This window comes from Chlorocebus sabaeus, chromosome 22 (assembly GCF_047675955.1).
Source record: "Chlorocebus sabaeus isolate Y175 chromosome 22, mChlSab1.0.hap1, whole genome shotgun sequence".
Classification (NCBI taxonomy): Eukaryota; Metazoa; Chordata; class Mammalia; order Primates; family Cercopithecidae; genus Chlorocebus; species Chlorocebus sabaeus.
The window spans coordinates 82,123,015-82,143,326 of record NC_132925.1 but is presented as its reverse complement, the minus strand read 5'-3'; the positions used below and the strand labels follow the sequence as shown (position 1 = coordinate 82,143,326).

The 20,312-nt window shown below is 38.4% G+C and overlaps 1 protein-coding gene across 1 annotated transcript in view; it reads right to left on the bottom strand.

Moving 5' to 3' along the window:
• DENND6A (DENN domain containing 6A) overlaps positions 1–20,312 on the bottom strand; it is a 62,862-nt gene that overhangs the window by 19,397 nt on the left and 23,153 nt on the right. Inside the window, exons 2-9 of the mRNA XM_073009599.1 lie at positions 19,745–19,783; positions 19,601–19,643; positions 13,455–13,567; positions 10,977–11,057; positions 8,536–8,641; positions 7,854–7,933; positions 6,215–6,277; positions 4,772–4,827 (exon numbers count right to left, since the gene is read on the bottom strand). Coding sequence (XP_072865700.1) covers positions 4,772–4,827; positions 6,215–6,277; positions 7,854–7,933; positions 8,536–8,641; positions 10,977–11,057; positions 13,455–13,567; positions 19,601–19,643; positions 19,745–19,783 — 581 coding nt within the window. The remainder of the gene's footprint in view (positions 1–4,771; positions 4,828–6,214; positions 6,278–7,853; positions 7,934–8,535; positions 8,642–10,976; positions 11,058–13,454; positions 13,568–19,600; positions 19,644–19,744; positions 19,784–20,312) is intronic.

Below are 20,312 nucleotides of genomic sequence, written 5' to 3'. Positions count from 1 at the left end.
TTGAGTGTGGACCAGATTAGTGGTTTGATTGTAATGAACAGAATATGGTAGAAATGACAATGTACAACTTTGAAGGCTAGGTCATATAGGACACTGTGGCTTCAGCCTTCTCTCAGTACTTGCTCTGGGAAAAGTTAGCTGCCATGTTGTGAGAACATTAGGCAGCCCTATGGAGAAGTCCATAAGGCTAGGGCTGAGACCTCCTAACAACAGCCACAGAGAACTGCGATCTCCAGTCAACAGCTGTGTAAGTAAGCCCTGTAGGGAAGCAGACTCTCCAGACTCCTATGTCCAGCTGACTGAAACCACAGATAGCATCTTGACTGCAACCACATAAAAAACTCTGAGCCAGAACGACCCACCTAAGCAGCTCCCAGATTTCCAACCCTCAGAAACTGTGTGAAATAATGTTTGCTCTTTTAAGCCTAAGTATTGGGATAATTTGTTACACATCAATAAGTAACATACATAATTTCAAATATCTTCCCCAAAAATACCCAGTTACAAAAGGAAAAACAATTAACTTATCAGTGGAGAAGCTTGGAGGATACCACATTAATCAAGTGATCAAACTGAACATCATCAAAAACAAGGCAAGCTCAACTTATGTGCCACCTCCTGACAGATGCAGAGCCTCAATCTAATCATGAGTAAATACCAGACAATCCTAAACTGAGGAGTTTCTGCAAAATAACCGTCCTGTAATCTGTAAGAATATCAGGATCATGAAAGTCAGAAACTAAAGAACTATTCTAGACTGAATGAGATGTGACAGTTACATGCAACAGATTATTCTCAGTTTAACTAGACATTATTGTAACAACTGGTAACATTTGAACTGGTCTTAGTATTAGATGATATTAACTTATCAATGTTGATTTTACCAATTTTGATGGTTGCACTGTATACTTGTTTGTAGGAAATAGAATCTAAAGTATTAAGGGATGACAGGGCACCAAGTCTCCAGCTTACTACCAAATGGTTCAAGAAAAAAGTCTTCTGTATTGTACTTGCCACTTTTCTGTTGGTTTGTAAAAATAAGCAAAGGAAAAATGAAAAAGTCCTACATGAAAACATCTGACCAACTTTAATAATGGGATTCCTTTAAGGCACCAAGTTGCAAATTATTGTCTTTCAAGTATATTAATATATTATTAGCAAAGGGCACAAATAGAAGATAGGAAGTATAGTTACAAGATAAATCACTCTTTGAAAGCTTTGTATTATACTGATAATATGTTATCAAAGTCATTTTTTTGGGTGAGAGGTTAAGTTTTTAACATTCAGGAAAGGCAACTTGTCTCGAACTAAAAAAATATTAGTAGTAGGCTGGGCGCAGTGGCTCACGCCTGTAATCCCAGCACTTTGGGAGGCTGAGGCGGGCAGATCACGAGGTCAGGAGATCGAGACCGTCCTGGCTAACAATGGTGAAACCCCGTCTCTACTAAAAACACAAAAAATTAGCCGGATGTGGTGGCACAAGCCTGTAGTCCCAGCTACTTGGGAGGCTGAGGCAGGAGAATCGCTTGAACCCAGGAGGCGGAGGTTGCAATGAGCCGAGATCGCACCACTGCACTCCAGCCTGGGTGACAGACCGAGACTCTGTCTCAAAAAAAAACAGTAGTGTGCACCAAATTAACTGCAGTATAGGATTACTGAAATGAAGGTCTGTAAGGAAATCACTGGTTCTTTTTTTTTAGTACCACATTTATATTCCCGTTCTGGAGTACCATGCCTTTATGCTAAGCTCCTCCCACCAAAACAGCCATGCCTTGGGAAAATAATTAGAAATTCACTTCTTTTTTTTTTTTTTTTTGAGACGGAGTCTTGCTCTGTAGCCCGGGCTGGACTGCAGTGGCCGGATCTCAGCTCACTGCAAGCTCCGCCTCCCGGGTTCACGCCATTCTCCTGCCTCAGCCTCCGGAGTAGCTGGGACTACAGGCGCCCGCCACCTCGCCCGGCTAGTTTTTTGTATTTTTAGTAGAGACGGGGTTTCACCGTGTTAGCCAGGATGGTCTCGATCTCCTGACCTCGTGATCCGCCCATCTCGGCCTCCCAAAGTGCTGGGATTACAGGCTTGAGCCACCGCGCCCGGCCTCACTTCTTTTTTTTTGAGATGGAGTCTCACTGTGTCGCCCAGGCTGGAGTGCAGTGGTACGATCTCAGCTCACTGCAACCTCCGCTTCCCGGGTTCAAACGATCTTCCTGCCTCAGCCTCCTGAGTAGCTGAGATTACAGGTGCCCACCACCATGCCCAGCTAGTTTTTGTATTTTTAGTAGAGACAGGGTTTCACCATGTTGGTCAGGCTGGTCTCGAAATCCTGACCTCATGATCCACCCACCTCAGCCTCCCAAAGTGCTGGGATTACAGGCTTGAGCCACCACATCTGGCGGGAAAAAAGAACTTAAAAACAACAAACTAACTTGCCCCACTCTTAAACCAGTATTATGTAATTCACATCCAGGAGACGAGACACGTGCTAATCAAAGGTGTTAGTGATGGAGGTAATTAACTAAGGGTTGAGCATCCCTAATATGAGAATCTACATTCCAAAATGTTCCCAAATCCAAAAGGTTTTGAGCATTGACATGATGCAACAAGTGAAAAATTCCACACATGACCTCGAGATGAGTCAAAGTCAAAATGCAATCAAAATTTAGTTTCGTGCACAAAATCATTAAAAAAAATTTTTTTAATTACGTTCAGGCTATGTGTATAAGGTGTATATGAAGCACAAGTGACCCTTGTGTTTAGAATGGGGCCCGTCCCCAAGATATCTCATTATGTATATGAAAAAATCCCCAAATGCAAAAAAGTTCAAAATCCAAAACACTTCTGATTCTGAGCATTTCAGATATGGGATATGCAAGATGTACCACAAAAGCTAAGATAATCAGTAACAAACAATAAAGCCTAAGACTCATACCCGAAAGTTCAAAAGAAAAATTGTCTGATAATTGAACTCCATATTAATTTATGCCAATTCTGCAAACAAATTATTCCCTCATGAGTCAAGTATCAAAACAAGAAATAGTACACATTCTTCTTTGTATATTTTTCCTGTAACATTTATTCATTTATTTGGGGGACACTCCCTCTTTTCATCCTAACAATGCTATAACATGTAATTTTTAAGAAAATTAATTTGTTTTAAAAGTCACATTTATAATTTATATGCAGTAAAATTTACCCTTATCAAAGATCTAGAATAGTTCCATCACCTCACAAAATCCCTGCAGCCCTTATGTAGATTTCCTCCCCCAGCACCAGGTAACCACTGATCTGATTTCTGTCCCTATATTTTTGTCTTTTCCAGAACATCATATAAATGGAATCATTCAGTAAGTATCTTTAAATATCTGGAAACTTTCACTTAGCATAATGCTTTTGGAAGTCTTTCATATTATTGCATATATCAACTGTTGCTTCTTTTTTTTTAATGCTGAATAGTATTCTATGTGCATTCATGTATTGCATTTTGTTTGTCCATTTACCATTGATGGATACTTCGGTTATATATAGTTTTATACTGTTATGAATAAAGCTACTATATAGACATTTGCATACAGGTCTTCATGTAGACAAATTTTCATTTTTATTGAATAAATACCTAGAAATAGGATGAATGTACTGTGCTAGAGCAACATATAAAACTAATCACTCTTTTCTTTTTTTTTTTAACTAATCAATCTTTTGAAGCAGTATTCCATGTAGTTTACAAGTCATAAAAAACAAACAAGCAAATGAACAAACAAAAAGGTTGGCCAGGCGCAGTGGCTCCCACCTGTAATCCCAGCACTCTGGGAGGGCAAGGCAGGTAGATCACTTGAGGTAAGGAGTTCCAGATCAGCCTGGCCAACATGATGAAACCCCATCTCTACTAAAAATACAAAAACGTAGCCAGACATGGTGGTGTGCACCTGTAGTCCCAGCTGCTTGGGTGGCTGAGGCAGGAGAATTGCTTGAACCTGGGAGGCGAAGGCTGCAGTGAGCCACGACTGCAGCACTGCACTCCAGCCTAGGCAACAGAGTGAGACTCTGTCTCAAAAAAAGAAAGAAAAAAGATCCCAACAAAAAAATCCATTTCAAGTCTTTCACGACTTTTTGAGCATTTGGTAACTGCTCATTGATAGCAGTGGTTTTTCAAGCTGGCCTATACATCAGAACTACCTGGGGAACTAGAACTTGGGCACCAATCCAAAGATTTAGCTGCTCTGGGTAAAGGCACAAACATTACTTTTTCTTTTTCCTCTATTTCTCTTCTGAGTGCTAACAGTATCTCTTTTTTGTTTTTTCATTTTCCATGTTGACATTTTTCAAACATACAGAAAAATAAAGACAACAGTATAAGAAACGTCATGTACGTATCACTTAGATTTAATGATTAATATTTGCCATTTTTCATATAATCTATTTTTTCTTACTGAAGTATTTTAAAATAAAACACAAACCTCATGACATTTCACTCCCAAATAAAATGCATCTTTTTTAAAAAAGTACATTTTCTAACATCATTACAATATGATTCTCACACTAAACCAAACAAAAATATTTTTACATATAATACATATTCTATATCTAAATTTCCCTAATTGCCAAAGCTTATAACATGGAGCCAGGGATGAACCATTGATTTATAACATGTAAAACATAACTATTTTCTTCCAATTTTTTACACATCCTATATAAGAACATTCATTTTTTAAATAAATTAACACCACCACCACAAAGCAAAAGAAAAGTCAGTTAACAAAATTTTTTATTCTTTACCTGAAAATATCCACCTCATGAACAGTAGGTAAAATAACAGATATATTTGTGTCTGCCTGAGAGACAGAAAAAAAAATAATAAGAGAAGATATCACCAAAATTTACAGAAAATTTTAAAATATATCTATCTTGTGATCAATAAGCCATGTTGCCCCATCTAACTTTTAAGATTCTCTTCCTTTAGGAGCAGCCAGAGAAGGAATGGGTCTTCCCAATCTTCCCTAATATAGCAGAAGGTCAAAAATAATGCAGATATCATGGATAAAGAATTAAGCCTGGCCGGGCGCGGTGGCTCACGCCTGTAATCCCAGCACTTTGGTAGGCCAAGGCAGATGGATCATGAGGTCAGGAGATCGAGACCATCCTGGCTAACACAGTGAAATCCTGTCTCTACTAAAAACACAAAAAATTAGCTGGGCATGGTGGCAGGCGCCTATAGTCCCAGCTACTCAGGAGGCTGACGCAGGAGAATGGCGTGAACCCGGGAGGCGGAGCTTGCAGTGAACCAAGATCGCACCACTGCCCTCCAGCCTGGGCAACAAAACGAGACTCCATCTCAAAAAAAAAAAAAAAAAGGAATTAATCCCAAGTTCATGCCTGTAATCCTAGCACATTGGGAATCCAGAAGGAAGAATCGCTTGATGCCAGGAATTCGAGACCAGCCTGGGCAACAGAGCGAAATCTCATCTTTACAAAAAATATTAAAAATTAGCCAGGTGTGGTGGCATGCACCTATAGTCCTAGCTACTTAGGAGGCTGAGGTCGGAGAATCACTTCGGCCCAGGAATTGGAGGCTGCAGTGAGCTACGATAGTGCCACTGTACTCCAGCCTGGGTGACAGAGGGAGACCCTGTCCTTCTTTAAAAAAAAATTAATCCAATAGTCAAAATTAGATTAATTTGCAACTGTATGAAATAATCCCATTATACTGGTTGATATGTAACAGAAATACTAATTTTCCTACTGCTATTTGTTTTTTATTCAATTCAAAGAACAAAGTACAACAAAAAAATTTACACCAGTTAAAACATTTCAAATGAAAACTTCAACTCCACCCATGAACAGATGGTGCTTTTGGAAAAATAAAGGGCAATTGTAACTACAGAATCCTTTTAACTGAGTTTCCTAAAATCAGAAGTCTGCTGGTCACTCTCCTAAGAGGTTTTGCCAGAATCAAGGCTTATTGAAAAAAATTCACTATTCCCTTTTCCTCACAATTAAAATATAAATTTTGAGTTCTCCAGTCTCTACTGGAGAAATAACAAGAAAAAACAACCTAAGAAACATTAGAGATTACCAATTCATTAAAAATTATTTAATGGGACATTTCAGTAATATTCAGAAATATGTAATAAACTCAAGAAACTCTGCATTTGCTAGTTCAAAAATTCTGTTAAAGAGACTATATGTGCTGGATCATTCTACCATAGTACCACACAATACCTGCTGAGTTAACTGCACTATTTGAGTTGTCCCAGGCTTGTCATGACATGTGGGAATCCGTACCTAAAAGAAAGACAGGAAATTATTTTTGGCTATAAAAGAATGGGGGATGAGAAGTGCAATATCCTGCTGCTAAAAAGGTATGGTCATTAATGCCAAAAAAGCTACAAAAACAAAATTATCTATGTCAGAGTTAAAAACTAAGGTCATATTTATTTTTAGTCACAGCAGAAAGTAAATCAAAGTCTCCATACCCACATACACAGTAATCACTAACTCCCTGAGAAGTATGTTGAAAAACAAAATGGACATCAGCTTCATAATGCTTCCTGTTTATTGTTCCAATCTTTGCTTCATTAATATACACACACCCAAACACACCCTCTCAAGCTTGCCAAATTTTTAGATAAATCTCACAGGAAACAATGAGAACACTCCATCCAGAGCTATCAGTATTACTTTTGATGATTTCCCAAGGAAAAACACAATACAGATCCTACAAAAATGGGCAAATGTAGAGAGAGAACATTGTCAAAAATAAGTCCTACTCCATAGTGAACTGCAAAGCACTTAGAGTACAACTCATACAAAGTCTGAGAGGAAAATGCTAATTCATTTAAAAGAAAAATCTAACAGAGAACAATACCCTGTGATGAACATGTGTGGTCTGACATCACGTGTTAAGAACATCATTTAGGACTAAGAATGAATGGCTTTCCCAATTTATCTTAATTTTTATTAATTCATACTAAATTCTACCAAGTAATCTGTTTCTGTATATCACTCATCTCTGGAGGCACTGGCAGGGCCATGGAGTTGCAGAATTCTAGGAGGTAGGATGTACGTGTACATATATAACATATAAATGACACTGTTCTGCAAACTCTAGAGGATGCCATGATATCAGAGGCGCCTGAAGTTGTGTGACTAATGGTTCTAGGAAGCAAAATGAATTGCAATATCTCTATAATGCCTCACATCAATGACAAACAAGGGAAAGCAATAACATGACTAATATTAATATTAGGTTAAAAAGCAAAGCCCATATGTGAGCTTCCTACAAAGTTCTTTTTTTGTTGTTGTCTTTGTTTTTTGAGACAGGGTCTTCTTTGTCGTGCAGGCTGGAGTGCAGTGATGCAAACATGCCTCACTGCAGCCTCGACTTCCCAGGCTCAAGCAATATCCTGAGTATCTAGGACTACAGGTGTGCACCACCACACCCCACTAATTTTTGTATTTTTTGTAGAGACAAGGTTTTGCCATGTTGCCTAGGGTGGTCTTGAACTTTTGGGCTCAAGGGATCCACCCGCCTCAGCCTCCCAAAGTGCTGGGATCACAGGTGTGAGCCACCACGCCTGTTCAAAAGTTCTCCAAAAAGATCACAATTACCCTGGGAAACATAGCAAGATTCTGTCTACAAAAAGTTTAAAAATTAGCCAGGTGTGGTGGTGCATGCCTGTGGTCCTGGCTACTTGGGGGGCTGAAGTGGGAGGGTCGCCTGAGCCTGGAAAGTTGAGGCTGCAGTAAGCTGTGATCGTGCCACTGTACTCCAGCCTGGGTGACAGCACAAGACCCTGTCTCAAAAAAATAAAAATAAAAATAAAAATAAGAAGGAGACAACTGAGATATAAGACACTACCTTCATTACCACCCCCATGATTGGCAGGTGTAATGTTTTCCCTGGCACTGGAGCAGGCCATCGATCAACATCATTACATGCTGAAAAATATAACAAAATATTTTCTTAGAATAAGTGAAAATATCAAAGTATTAAAAATGAGGCATTAGAAATAAGAAAACTACTTTCCATATAGCAGAAAAAATATACTGGGAAGAATGAAAGATAAAAGGCAAAAGAAAAGTGAAAGTGATGAAAACATTTTATATTTCACTCAGAAATACACATATGTTGGTTAATTTATATCCTAAGTATTAAAGGGAGTTTTCGTATTCATTTATTACCACTAATTAGCTACAAAAGCACATCAACTGGCAAAGGCCTTCTGTAGCAAGTGACAAAAGGATTTTTCAACAGTACTCTAAGTATTAGAACTGTCAACTCGATATTCATTTATTATTATCCTAATAATAATAAGCATCATCAAAGTAGTTAGAGGAAATAACAACAGACAGTTTTGGATATCTGTAGGTACAGATGCCAGACAAATAGTTTTATACCTTTCTCCTATCATATATTCCTCAAATTCTTGCCTGAATTTTTATAAATTGTTATAAATCAACTTCATTTTAATCATTCATTTCCAGTAAAAATCTTAAAACTCTTTCATAAAGGTACTCAACTCATACCATGTTAGACTTACCTGCTTCCAAATAAGGTTCACTCTTTTCAAAATACTCTGGTGCTATCTGTTTGAGCACAGTGTGAAAAAAATGAATATAAGGTAGTTTGCTGATCAAAACCAAGGACTGAGGAAAAAAAAAAAACAACGTTTTAAAAATTGCTTTGCATTCATTTCTTGCATAAGCAATAACTAACAAGCTAAATTGAGCAAAAAGTGTGGATTTTAAAATAAAAAAGGCTTTTACAGTGGATAGCTAAAAGGAAACAAAACCATAGCTACAGAATACAAAAAGTTTAACCTTATTGTTACACTTTAAGAACATAAAAGCATGTAACGGATTTTCCTGCTCTTCAAAAAAAGAATTTCCTACCAACAAACTAATGTCATGAGTAACTTCGAAAGCCTAGCTCCTGCTATCCTTAAAATAGCAATATCAGGAATTAGCCATATGAACTTTTCCTATTAAAGAGCAAATTTTGATACTTTTGCAAAATACTTACGAGTTATATTTTATAGTTCAACTGCCATAGCCACATAGTTGGAAATTGTAACGTTATGGTTTGATCATTTCAGATACAAATTATGCCAATTTTTAAACTTTTTTTTTTCTTAAAAACCACTCTTTATCTTTCTAACACCAATCAGTGGTCAGGGCAAATTCTGAGTACAAAAGGGAAAGGTATGTCTTGCTAGCTGGGATTAAATAGGAAAGATTATTTTATTTTTGTTTCTTTCTTTTTTTTTTTTTTTGAGATAAGGTCTCACTCTGTCACCCAGGCTACAATGTAATGGTGTGATCATGGCTCACTGCTGCCTCAACTTCTTGGGTTCAGGTGATCCTCCCACCTCAGCCTCCAAAGTAGCTGGGACTACAGGTATATGCCATCAAGTATGGCTATTTTGGGGGGGCATGGTGGATTTTTGGTAGAGATAGGGTTTTGCCATATTGCCCAGGCTGGTCTCAAACTCCCAGACTCAAGCAATCTGCCCACCTTTTCCTCCCAAAGTGCTGGGATTACAAATGTAAGCTACTGTGACTTACTTGATTCTTTTTAAGAAACAAAAGGAGGCCGGGCGCGGTGGCTCAACCCTGTAATCCCAGCACTTTGGGAGGCCGAGACGGGCGGATCACGAGGTCAGGAGATCGAGACCATCTTGGCTAACACGGTGAAACCCCGTCTCTACTAAAAAATACAAAAAACTAGCCGGGCGAGGTGGCGGGCGCCTGTAGTCCCAGCTACTCGGGAGGCTGAGGCAGGAGAATGGCGTAAACCCGGGAGGTGGAGCTTGCAGTGAGCTGAGATCCGGCCACTGCACTCCAGCCTGGGCGACAGAGCAAGACTTCGTCTCAAAAAAAAAAGAAACAAAAGGAATTGTATATTTGGAATAGAAACAATAATGGCTAAGATGTTGCTAAAGTTTATTTACTAGCTCTTTAAAAAAAGATATCATAGTTCAGGCTTTTATTAGTTGTAACAATATTACAACCTGCTTATTCCTTCCCTTATTCTAAAATGTAAAAATTAAGTGGACTCCTCTGGCTTTTGACAGAATCCTGTGCAATAATTGTAACTTACTGTCAGGAATCTAGCAGACAGAGCAAAAATTCAATAGCAGTTAAACATATAGAGACAGGTGTCCATGATATTTAAAAAAAAAAAAAAAAAGATAAAATATAAACCCAAGGCTAAGCATGGTGGCTCACACCTGTAATCCCAGCACTTTGGGAAGCTGACGTGGGTGCATCACCTGAAGTCAGGAGTTCAAGACCAGCCTGGCCAACATGGTGAAACCCCATCTCTACTAAAAATACAAAATTTAGCTGGGCATGGTGGCGCACACCTGTAATCCCAGCTACTTGGGAGGTGCCTGTAATCCCGGGTACTCGGGAATACAGTACCTATACTCTCAGCTACTTGAACCTGGGAGGTGGAGGTTGCAGTGAGCTGAAATCACACCACTGAACTCCAGCCTGGGCGATAAGAGCAAAACTCTATCTCAAAAAAATATATATGTATATATAGGCCGGGTGCAGTGGCTCACACCTGTAATCCCAGAACTTTGGGAGGCTGAGGCAGGTGGATCATGAGGTCAAGAGTTCAAGACCAGCCTGGCCAAGATGGTGAAACCCTGTCTCTACTAAAAATACAAAAAATTGGGCAGGCGTCGGGTGGGCACCTATAATCCCAGCTACTCAGGAGGCTGAGGCACAGAATTGCTTGAACCTGGGAGGCGGAGGTTGCAATGAGCCGACATCGCGCCACTGCACTTCACCCTGGGCGACAGCGTGAGGCTCTGTCTCAAAAAAAAAAAAAAAAAAAAAAACATATATATATATATATATATATATATATATAAAAAATACCAAAGACTTTAAAGACTCTTAAAACTAACAGTTTCTGTGTTTCTAATCACAAAATTAAAAAATACTTTTCTTTAATAGTGTATATGACAATTACCTTCTGAAAGTAGCCTCTTTTTAGAGTTTTATCTCGAACTTGCCGGAAATACACATATCCATAAAAATAAGCAGGATCCTTCTATGAAGAAAGTGACAAGTAAGTGTGTGTGTGGGGGGGTACATATATATGTATCTATACCTATATCCATATCTTTATCTTTTAATATTAACATCAGGTTCCTTTATAAACCCAAATCAAGACATGAGATATACACAAAGAGCTAGTTATGCTTTTCCACCAATAAATAATAATCATGATAGCAACAGCCAGATCAGAACCTTCTAACTCTTGACGTGGTCCATATGATGTGTGTAAAAACTTAAAATTAAAACAAAAAAAAACCCTCCTAACTTGCCCAAAAATGGGAAAGTACTAATCACAATCTAAGTACTAAAGTCAGATTTTCCCCCTATAACTTACTCAGCTTATATTCTTTATTCGTCTCTATACTAGGTGATTGAAATTAAAAAACAGTCAAATTCTGTTTTCCCCAATGTTGTATTTTGTTTCTAAAAAATTCTACCTACAATTTTGAGATCGTCATATTAAGGGATCAATCTTAAAACAAAATGAGGTATCCTAACATACAATTTCAAGAGAGAAAATAAAAGGAGTTAAATGCCAATCTGAATCTTATATAGTCAGTTATACGTTAACCCAATAATAACGAAGCATAACAATGTTTATCAACATACAATCTGAAAGGTAATTCCATTCCAAAAAATTTAAGCATTTACATCTTAATGGAGTAAACTTTATCTCAGTTCCTTATTTGATTATTATTGCTTAAACAAATATATATTGACCACCTACTTTGAACAGGGTAATGTGTTAGAGAAGATAAAAAGATGCATAAGACACAGTTCTTCCTCAAGGATATCATGATTTAGGAGGGATAAGAAAAGTAGAAAAATGAGGCCAGGTGCAGTGGCTCATGCCTGTAATCCCAACACTTTGGGAGGCCGAGGTGGACGGATCATGAAGTCAGGAGATCAAGAGCATCCTGACCAACATGATGAAACCCTGTCTCTACCAAAAATACAAAAATTAGCTGAGTGTGGTGGCATGTGCCTGTAATCCCAACTACTCAGGAGGCTGAGGCAGGAGAATCGCCTGAACCCAGGAGGCAGAGGTTGCAGTGAGACGAGATCGCACCACTGCACTCCAGCCTGGTGACACAGTGAGACTCCATCTCAAAAAAAAAAGTAGAAAAATGAGTATTATTGTAATAGGAGGGTGGGTACCATGAAAGAGCACAAAGTGTTACAGGAAAGCTATGGGCAAAGAGTAAAGATTTCATGGAGGCAGCTGTATTTAAATTGGGAATTGAAGGATGGATATGACATAAACAAAGACAAAGGCATTCCAGGTTGAAAGGGCTAGGAGTTTTGGTAAAAACACAAAAGACAAAAAAACTACATGCTATCTCAGGAAAAAGCACATAGTTCAGTTTGACTAAAATATGGCATACATACGGCACACATAGAAAGCAGATGAAGGTGAAATTCTGATAGGATAAAGGTCTTATTTTAGAAGGTCCAAAAAGTGAAGACAAGGAAGTAGTAACCTCTTTACTCATTAAACAATTCGCAGTCATTTTAGATTTTACTTATATAATATATATGTACACTTTAGCTGGTAACACTGTATAAGATATATCGTGCTGGAACAAAACAAGAGGTGGGACGTCCTTGGGTAAATTTCTTATCCTCAATAGCCCTCAATTCCCTCATCTACAAAAGGATCTCTCTTGGAACACTGTAGGGAGGATTAATTAGATGATATATGCTTATTAATCTAGAACATAAAAAGCCCTAACAAATAACAGCTATTATTATCATTGGTTGGAAGAATATATTAGTAGTGACAGCAAGGAGGAGATGGCTCTAAGAGACATTTCACAGGTAGTATCTCTGCCCTTAGTGAAACCAGGGAGGTAAACTATAAAAACTGGTATCAGGCAAATTATGTCCAAGTCACACTGGATGTGCTGATAGGGCATCCAGATGAAAATGTTCTTCATGTAGTTAAAAAAAATCTAGGTTCTAAGATCATCTGAATTATTAAAATGTTTTAAATAAATAATAAAACAAGGCTCATTCAAAAATCAAAAAGAGACAACTATGTTATCATCAAGTATGACTACCTCAACTCTAGATGATATTTACTGTACAGTACAACTCCACTCCCAAATCTAATTCAAGAGTTTATTAACAAATGAAAGAAAATTACCTCAACATTCTAATCCATTTTTATAATTCACAATGACATTATGTTTCAAGCACAGCAACTGTATAAAGTCTCTTTCATTCAGATGCTGAATCCTTATGAATAAGACTCATTTAGGAAATTCAGCTATATAATATAGTAGCAAAACAAAAGCAAAATATTTCTGAATGGTGTCAGAGGTAACTGAATAAATGAGTTCTAAAGTTTCCTCTCAAATGGACATTTTTCTATGACTACTTTTCCAACCTTTAAGTAAACTGGTAAATCTTTGTCAAATTGATCCAGGAGACAATGCAGCGACACCCTCCTCCCAGAAGACTGTCGAAATCTAAAACAAAACTGGGTATCTCCAAGACAACCTAATGAAAATAAAAATGAAATAAATTAAGGATAGTTTAACATAACATTTATCCAGTTTCATCAATTTTAGAGCTGAAAACAATCCTATCAATCATTTTAACCCATTCTGTCATGTTTTGGAGGAAAAAAAGGAAATTCTAAGAGTTCAAGTGACTTGCTCAAAGCCATCCTTGCTGGTCAGAGTAAAACATGCATCTTAATTCCTAAGTCTCTTTACTATTTTTTCCTATTCCATATCCCTCATGTAATAAAAAATTTTTGGAATATATCTGCATATAATGTTGACTCACAAACATAATAATGAGCAAAAAATGCCAAACACAAAAGAACACATATTGTTCAAATCCACTTTTATAAAATGTTTTGAAAGCAGGCAAAACTAAACTGTAGTGCTTAGAGATGCATTACTGGATGATAAAAGTATAAAGAAAAGAAAAGTATTGTTATAAGAAAGGATGGTGGCTACATTTGGAGGAAAGATTCACCTCAATTTCCTTGTCAACAAAATCAAGGAATACTATTAGATAATCTCTAAAGTCACTTCCAGTAGTAACATTCAAAGATACTAAAATAAAATTCCCCAACTTGACCTATGACTGTACTGAATTCCAAGCATCTTACCCAATATGCTCACTAAGAAAACTAAAGACCTACAAGATCCAAAAAGATATAACAGTTATGCTGTGAGCACCATAGCTTTCTGATGATTCACTCAAAAATAGAAAAAAATTTAATGGAAATTGACTTTTTCTTTTATAAACAGAGTTATAAGAATGAACTTACATAATTTTATTTTTTTGAAACAGAGTCTCGCTCTGTTGCCCAGGCTGGAGTGCAGTGGCGGGATCTAGGCTCACTGCAACCTTCACCACCCGGATTCAAGAGATTCTCCTGCCTCAGCCTCCCAAGTAGCTGGGACTACAGGCACCACCATGCCTGGTCAATTTTTTGTATTTTTAGTAGAGATGGGGTTTCACCATGTTGGCCAGGTTGGTCTCGAACTCCTGATCTCAGGTGATCTGCCCACCTCGGCCTCCCAAAGTGCTGGGATTACAGGCGTAAGCCACTGCGCCTGGCCTTTTTAAAAAAAGTTTTCATTAGAGATGGGATCTTGCTATGTTGCCCAGGCTGGTCTTGAACTCCTGGGCTCAAGTGATCCTCCCACCTCAGCCTCCCAAAGTGCTGGGATTCCAGGTGAAAGCCACCACACCCGGCCTTAAAATGTTATTTCTACATTTGTACAACCACAGCTACAGAGTGGATCAAAATGTCTAAGACTAAGACAAAACATGAAACTTCAAGAGCCAGCCCCCTCCCTTGACCCTCAGCTTATATAGTCACTCTCTCTGATTAAGGTGGTTAAGCTGGATTGCTGAGAAACAGTACTTTAGACCAGAGCTTCTCGCAGTTTATTCCATAGACTGATGCCAGTCCATAAACTCGTTACTGTTTCATAACCAAATAAATATGCAAGTTGAGAATATACATTTAGAAACTTTCATAGCAACTTGATATTACTGTAGTAAATTTGTACTTTTAGGCCAGGCACAGTGGCTCACGCCTATAATCCCAGCACTTCAGGAGGCCACGGTGGGTGGATCACCTGAGGTCAGGAGTTTGAGACCAGCCTGGCCAACATGGTGAAACCTCGTCTCTACTAAAAATACAAAAATTAGCCGGATGCAATGGCAGGCACCTGTAATCCCAGCTACTCAGGAGACTGAGGCAGGAGAATTGCTTGAATCTAGTAGGCAGAGGTTGCAGTGACCCAAGATCACACCACTACACTCCAGCCTGGGCAACAGAGCAAGACCCTGTCTCAAAAAAAAAAAAAAATTAGACTTTTATTTTACATTTCTTTTTTTCCTCATTTCATTTTATTTTTCTAATTCAATTGCAACAGACTGGAAATATTAAAAACCCTAACTGGCTCTTCAATACAGTCTGAGAAGTGCTGCTTTAGCTACTGGGAAGTGTAAAGCACATCATGATGTCACTGCTGTCTACAGAGAAGAAATGTGTTGAGACAAATACTGTCTGCATGTTAAGTTCATCCAGAACAAGGAGGATTAATGATTCCCTCAGATTCATCATTGCTTCAAACTCTCTCTACTAATGCTGAGTTTGTTCTCTGGACATCTTTAAAATACAGTGACTACTGTCCTTGGGCACTCATCACAGCTTAAGCCTCAGGAACACCTACATCCAGATGATGTTAATGGTAAATGATAAGGAAAAAAACACTGGACAAATATTTATCAGAGGGAAGATCCACTTTAAACTTAGGCTCCTAAAGATAAAAGCCATTCAAATAGAACAAAAAACCAAAACCTAAAAAACCAACCACACAAAGCTTTTTTCAAGTCAGGAGAATCTAAAGTGGCAGAGGGGCTGGGAAGGGCAAACCATTCCAATCTCAAAAGCATTTTTATCTGTGTCATTTTTTCATCCAGTCTAACAAGCTGTTTTACTTTAAGTGTATACAATGGAAATACAGGCTTGATTTATGTCTCTTTCCTAAAGACTGCTCTACTGTGTCTGGATTTCCTTCTACAGAAACTAAAAGCTATCCTGGGAAATAATAAATCTATTTCAAAGTTGGTACAGTAATCCCAACTTTCTTTTTTTTTCATGAGATGGAGCCTCGCTCTGTTGCCCAGGCTGGAGTGCAGTGGCACAATCTAGGCTCACTGCAACCTTGGCATCCCTGATTCATGAGATTCTCCTGCCTCAGCCTCCTGAGTAGCTGTGACTACAGGCACACATCACCATGCCCAACTAATTTTGTATATTCTTCAGTAGAGACGGGGTTTCACCATGTTGGCCAGGCTGGTCTCGAACTCCTGACCTCAAGTTATCTGTCCGCCTCAGCCTCCCAAAGTGTTGAGATTACAAGTGTGAGCCACTGCACCCGGCCTCCAATTTTCATTTAATAAACACATTTAAAAAACCAAACTCTTTGGTAACTACAACTAAAAATAGCAATTTCAAATCTTTACAAAACATACGGTCTTCTTGCTACCTAGAATAATGATGATCTGTTAAGACAGCAAAGTGCCTGCTTTCAGGTCTTTTGTAGATTTTCCTTGTACCAACCATACTTCAAGTCACAGGAACCACACTTCATTTGATGTGCAGCACATAAAAAAAGCATTAAATAATATCTATGAGGAAAAAAATCAGTTGGACGTGGTAGCTCACACCTGTAATCCCAGCACTTTGGGAGGCCGAGGTGGGCAGATCACAAGGTCAGGAGATCAAGACCATCCTGGCTAACACAGTGAAACTCCATTTCTACTAAAAATGCAAAAAATTAGCCGGGCGTGGTGGTGGACACCTGTAGTCCCAGCTACTCGGAAGGCTGAGGCAAGAGAATGGCGTGAACCTGGGAGGCGGAGCTTGCAGTGAGTGGAGATCGAGCCACTGCACTCCAGCCTGGGTGAGAGTGAGACTCCATCTCAAAAAAAAAAAAAAGAAAAACAATCAGCCAGGTGTGGTGGTTCATGCCTGTAATCCCAGCACTTTGGGAGCCTGAGGCGGGCAGATCACCTGAAGTCGAGAGTTCATGACCAGCCTGGCCAACATGGTGAAACCCCGTCTCTACTAAACATACAAAAATTAGCCGGACATGGTGGCGGGCAAGTGTAGTGCCAGCTACTTGGGAGGCTGAGGCAGGAGAATCACTTGAACTGGGAGGCTGAGGTTGCAGGGAGCTGCGATTGTGCCACTGCACTCCAGCCTGGGTGACAGAGCAAGACTCCATCTCAAAAAACAAAAACAAAAACAAAAACAAAACAAAGAAAAAAGAAAAAAAAAATCTATAGGTCATTCATAAGCCAAAAGTACTTAAAAATTGTTTTGATAATGACACATGCAGAGGCTATAAAACTAGATATAGGCTACCTAAACACCACAGAATTAACTTCTTAGCCTTCATGTATGAGTGTGGGGGACTTTTCCTCTACCATCTTAGGTTCATTAACTGGGCTGTGAAATAAACGAACAACAGATTAATGAGAAAATATTTAGTTCGAATGTATACAAAGGCTTCAGAGAAAAAAAAGTAAAACCTAAAGGAGGTGGTTAAACTTGGGAGCTTAGATACCATTTTAACAAAATAAAATAAAATGCACACAGTGACTAGACAAAGGAAAAAGGATTTGGACTTCTAGGGGTGGTAAATTGTGGGAAGGTAAACATATGGGTGAAACTAATGAAAGATAAGGGTTATTTTAGCAAGGTTTATTTATGCAGAACCAAGCTGGTACCATCTCCAGTGATAAAGAGTTTTCTCTGGTGATTCAGAATCTTTCTCCTCTTCCTGGTATGGGAAAGGGGAGGGGTGACACCTTCACAAAGGGAAATGTATGTCCTGCTTTTAGGCATATGGGGGAGGGTAAAGGGCTCTTTTTGCATCTGCTGTTTCTCAGTTGCCTTCAATTCAAAACAATTCTTAAACCAAAGTGGTATATTTCGGGGTGGTATATTCTGATCCCCTTCATGCTCGTGTAGAGAAGTGAAAAACAAAGGGGAGCCATGACAACCAGCTATGATCTGAAAGAGAAGAGCATCCAGTGTAATTCACTGGGATTCCATGCAAAAAGTCAGTTCATCCCGCAATCCACACAACTCAGCTAACTTTGAGTCCTGGAAATCTAACCCATCACAATATATAGGAAGTGTATGTACAGATTTTATAAGAAAAATGTTAACTGAAATGAAGATACATTCCTACAAGACCTCTGTATCATTATTTCATAAATGGGTCAAAGAACAGTAAAATAATTCCAGGTCAGAAAAAAATGCCTCACTGGGATCTCTAAAAGGCAATATCTAATTCACCAAGATATCACTTTTCTTTCATATAGTTCACCAAAGCTGAGTTCCAAATGTATAGGAAAAAAATTCTGGAAGCATTTACACAGAAAGGAGAAAATGCTAAAAAAAAATTTTTAACTGTCAAATCTCTCAAATCAGATTGAAAGAACTAATTAACAGAATATTAGAAATAACTGGCCGGGTGCGGTGGCTCACGCCTGTAATCCCAGCACTTTGGGAGGCCGAGGTGGGCAGATCACGAGGTCAGGAGATTGAGACCATCCTGGTTAACACGGTGAAACCCCTTCTCTACTAAAAATACAAAAACAAAAAATTAGCCGGGCGTGGTGGCAGGCACCTGTAGTCCTAGCTACTTGGGAGGCTGAGGCAAGAGAATAGCGTGAACCCGGGAGGCAGAGCTTGCAGTGAGCCGAGATAGCGCCACTGCACTCTAGCCTGGGTGACAGAGTGAGACTCTGTCTCAAAAAAAAAAAAAAAAAAAAGTAACCATAAAAGGAAAGAAAACTAGACTGTCTCTGCTTTATAGGGTTATAACTGTGTGTGGCCTGAGAAGCTGAATGTTTTGGTCACTATAAGCCAAGAAAAGCTAGTTTGAAAGTGAAACACAAGAGGTAACCTGAAGGATGTCAATGATTAGGACCACACAAAAGGAATAGCTTGAAAGAGACCAGCAAAACCAAGCTGAACAATAAACAGACCCTTATATGTTTTTTTCTATACACCAAGCACTATGCCAAGGCTTTACATATATTAACCCATATAAACTACTGCACACAACTTATGGCCTTGCTCCCTGACCAAATTTATCCTGGCTTTTTTTAGGTTCACTGCTTTTACAGAGTTCCTGGTAAGCTCCCAGATTCTGAACTGAAAGTAAACTACACACTATATAAACTATTTAATACATACTCCATGAACCCTAAATACATCAGTGTCGCTGATTTTCAACTTCTTCACTATTTCAAGAGTTTATTGTTCCTTGATGGTTTATTTCATCACACCATAACAGTTATTTTAAGAGGTGAAGCTAGTAAAATCTACAATGATATGACTAGGCATCATTAAAATAGTAATAAAAATCATTGATCTGTTTGCATTCTAATATGCTATTTCAATCAATTTTCATACATTAACAGTATAACCGGTATTCTTAGCATAAAATTAAACAGAAACAATAGATGAAAAATAGTTACCTGAATTTGAATCTGGAAAAGACAAATAGCAAATATTGGTTTTCTGAAAAAGAAAACAAAAGCGATGTATGCTGACACACACATAATCAATAAAAATAAACAGAAATATAACAGTAAACTATACAGAACAGTATTTTTACTTACTTCTTTGTCAGTAAGTTTGGAATGCTGAGGATAAATTACCTGGAAGAAAAGAGTTAAATTTTGTTAAACATATTATAAACGTTAGTTATAAACATATATAGGCCGGCGTAGTGGCTCACGCTTGTAATCCCAGCACTTTGGGAGCCCGAGGCAGGCGGATCACTTGAAGTCAGGTGTTTAAGACCAATCTGGCCAACATGCCGAAACCCCATTTCTACTAAAAATACAAAATTAGCCAGGTGTGGTAGCATGCATCTGTAGTCCCAACTACTCAGGAGGCTCAGGAGGGAGGATCACTTGAACCCGGGAGACGGAGGTTGTAGTAAGCCGAGATCACGCCATTGCACTACAGCCTGGGTGACAGAGCAAGACTCCGTCTCAAAAAATATATATATATATATACACACACACACACACATATATATATTTTAGACTACTGTCTTTAATTAGTCTACTATTTTAGACTGTTTCATATATATTATATATAATATATAAAAATACAAAATATAATATATATAATATACATTATATATATAAAAAAACTTCAGTCTAAAATAGTAGTTGGTTA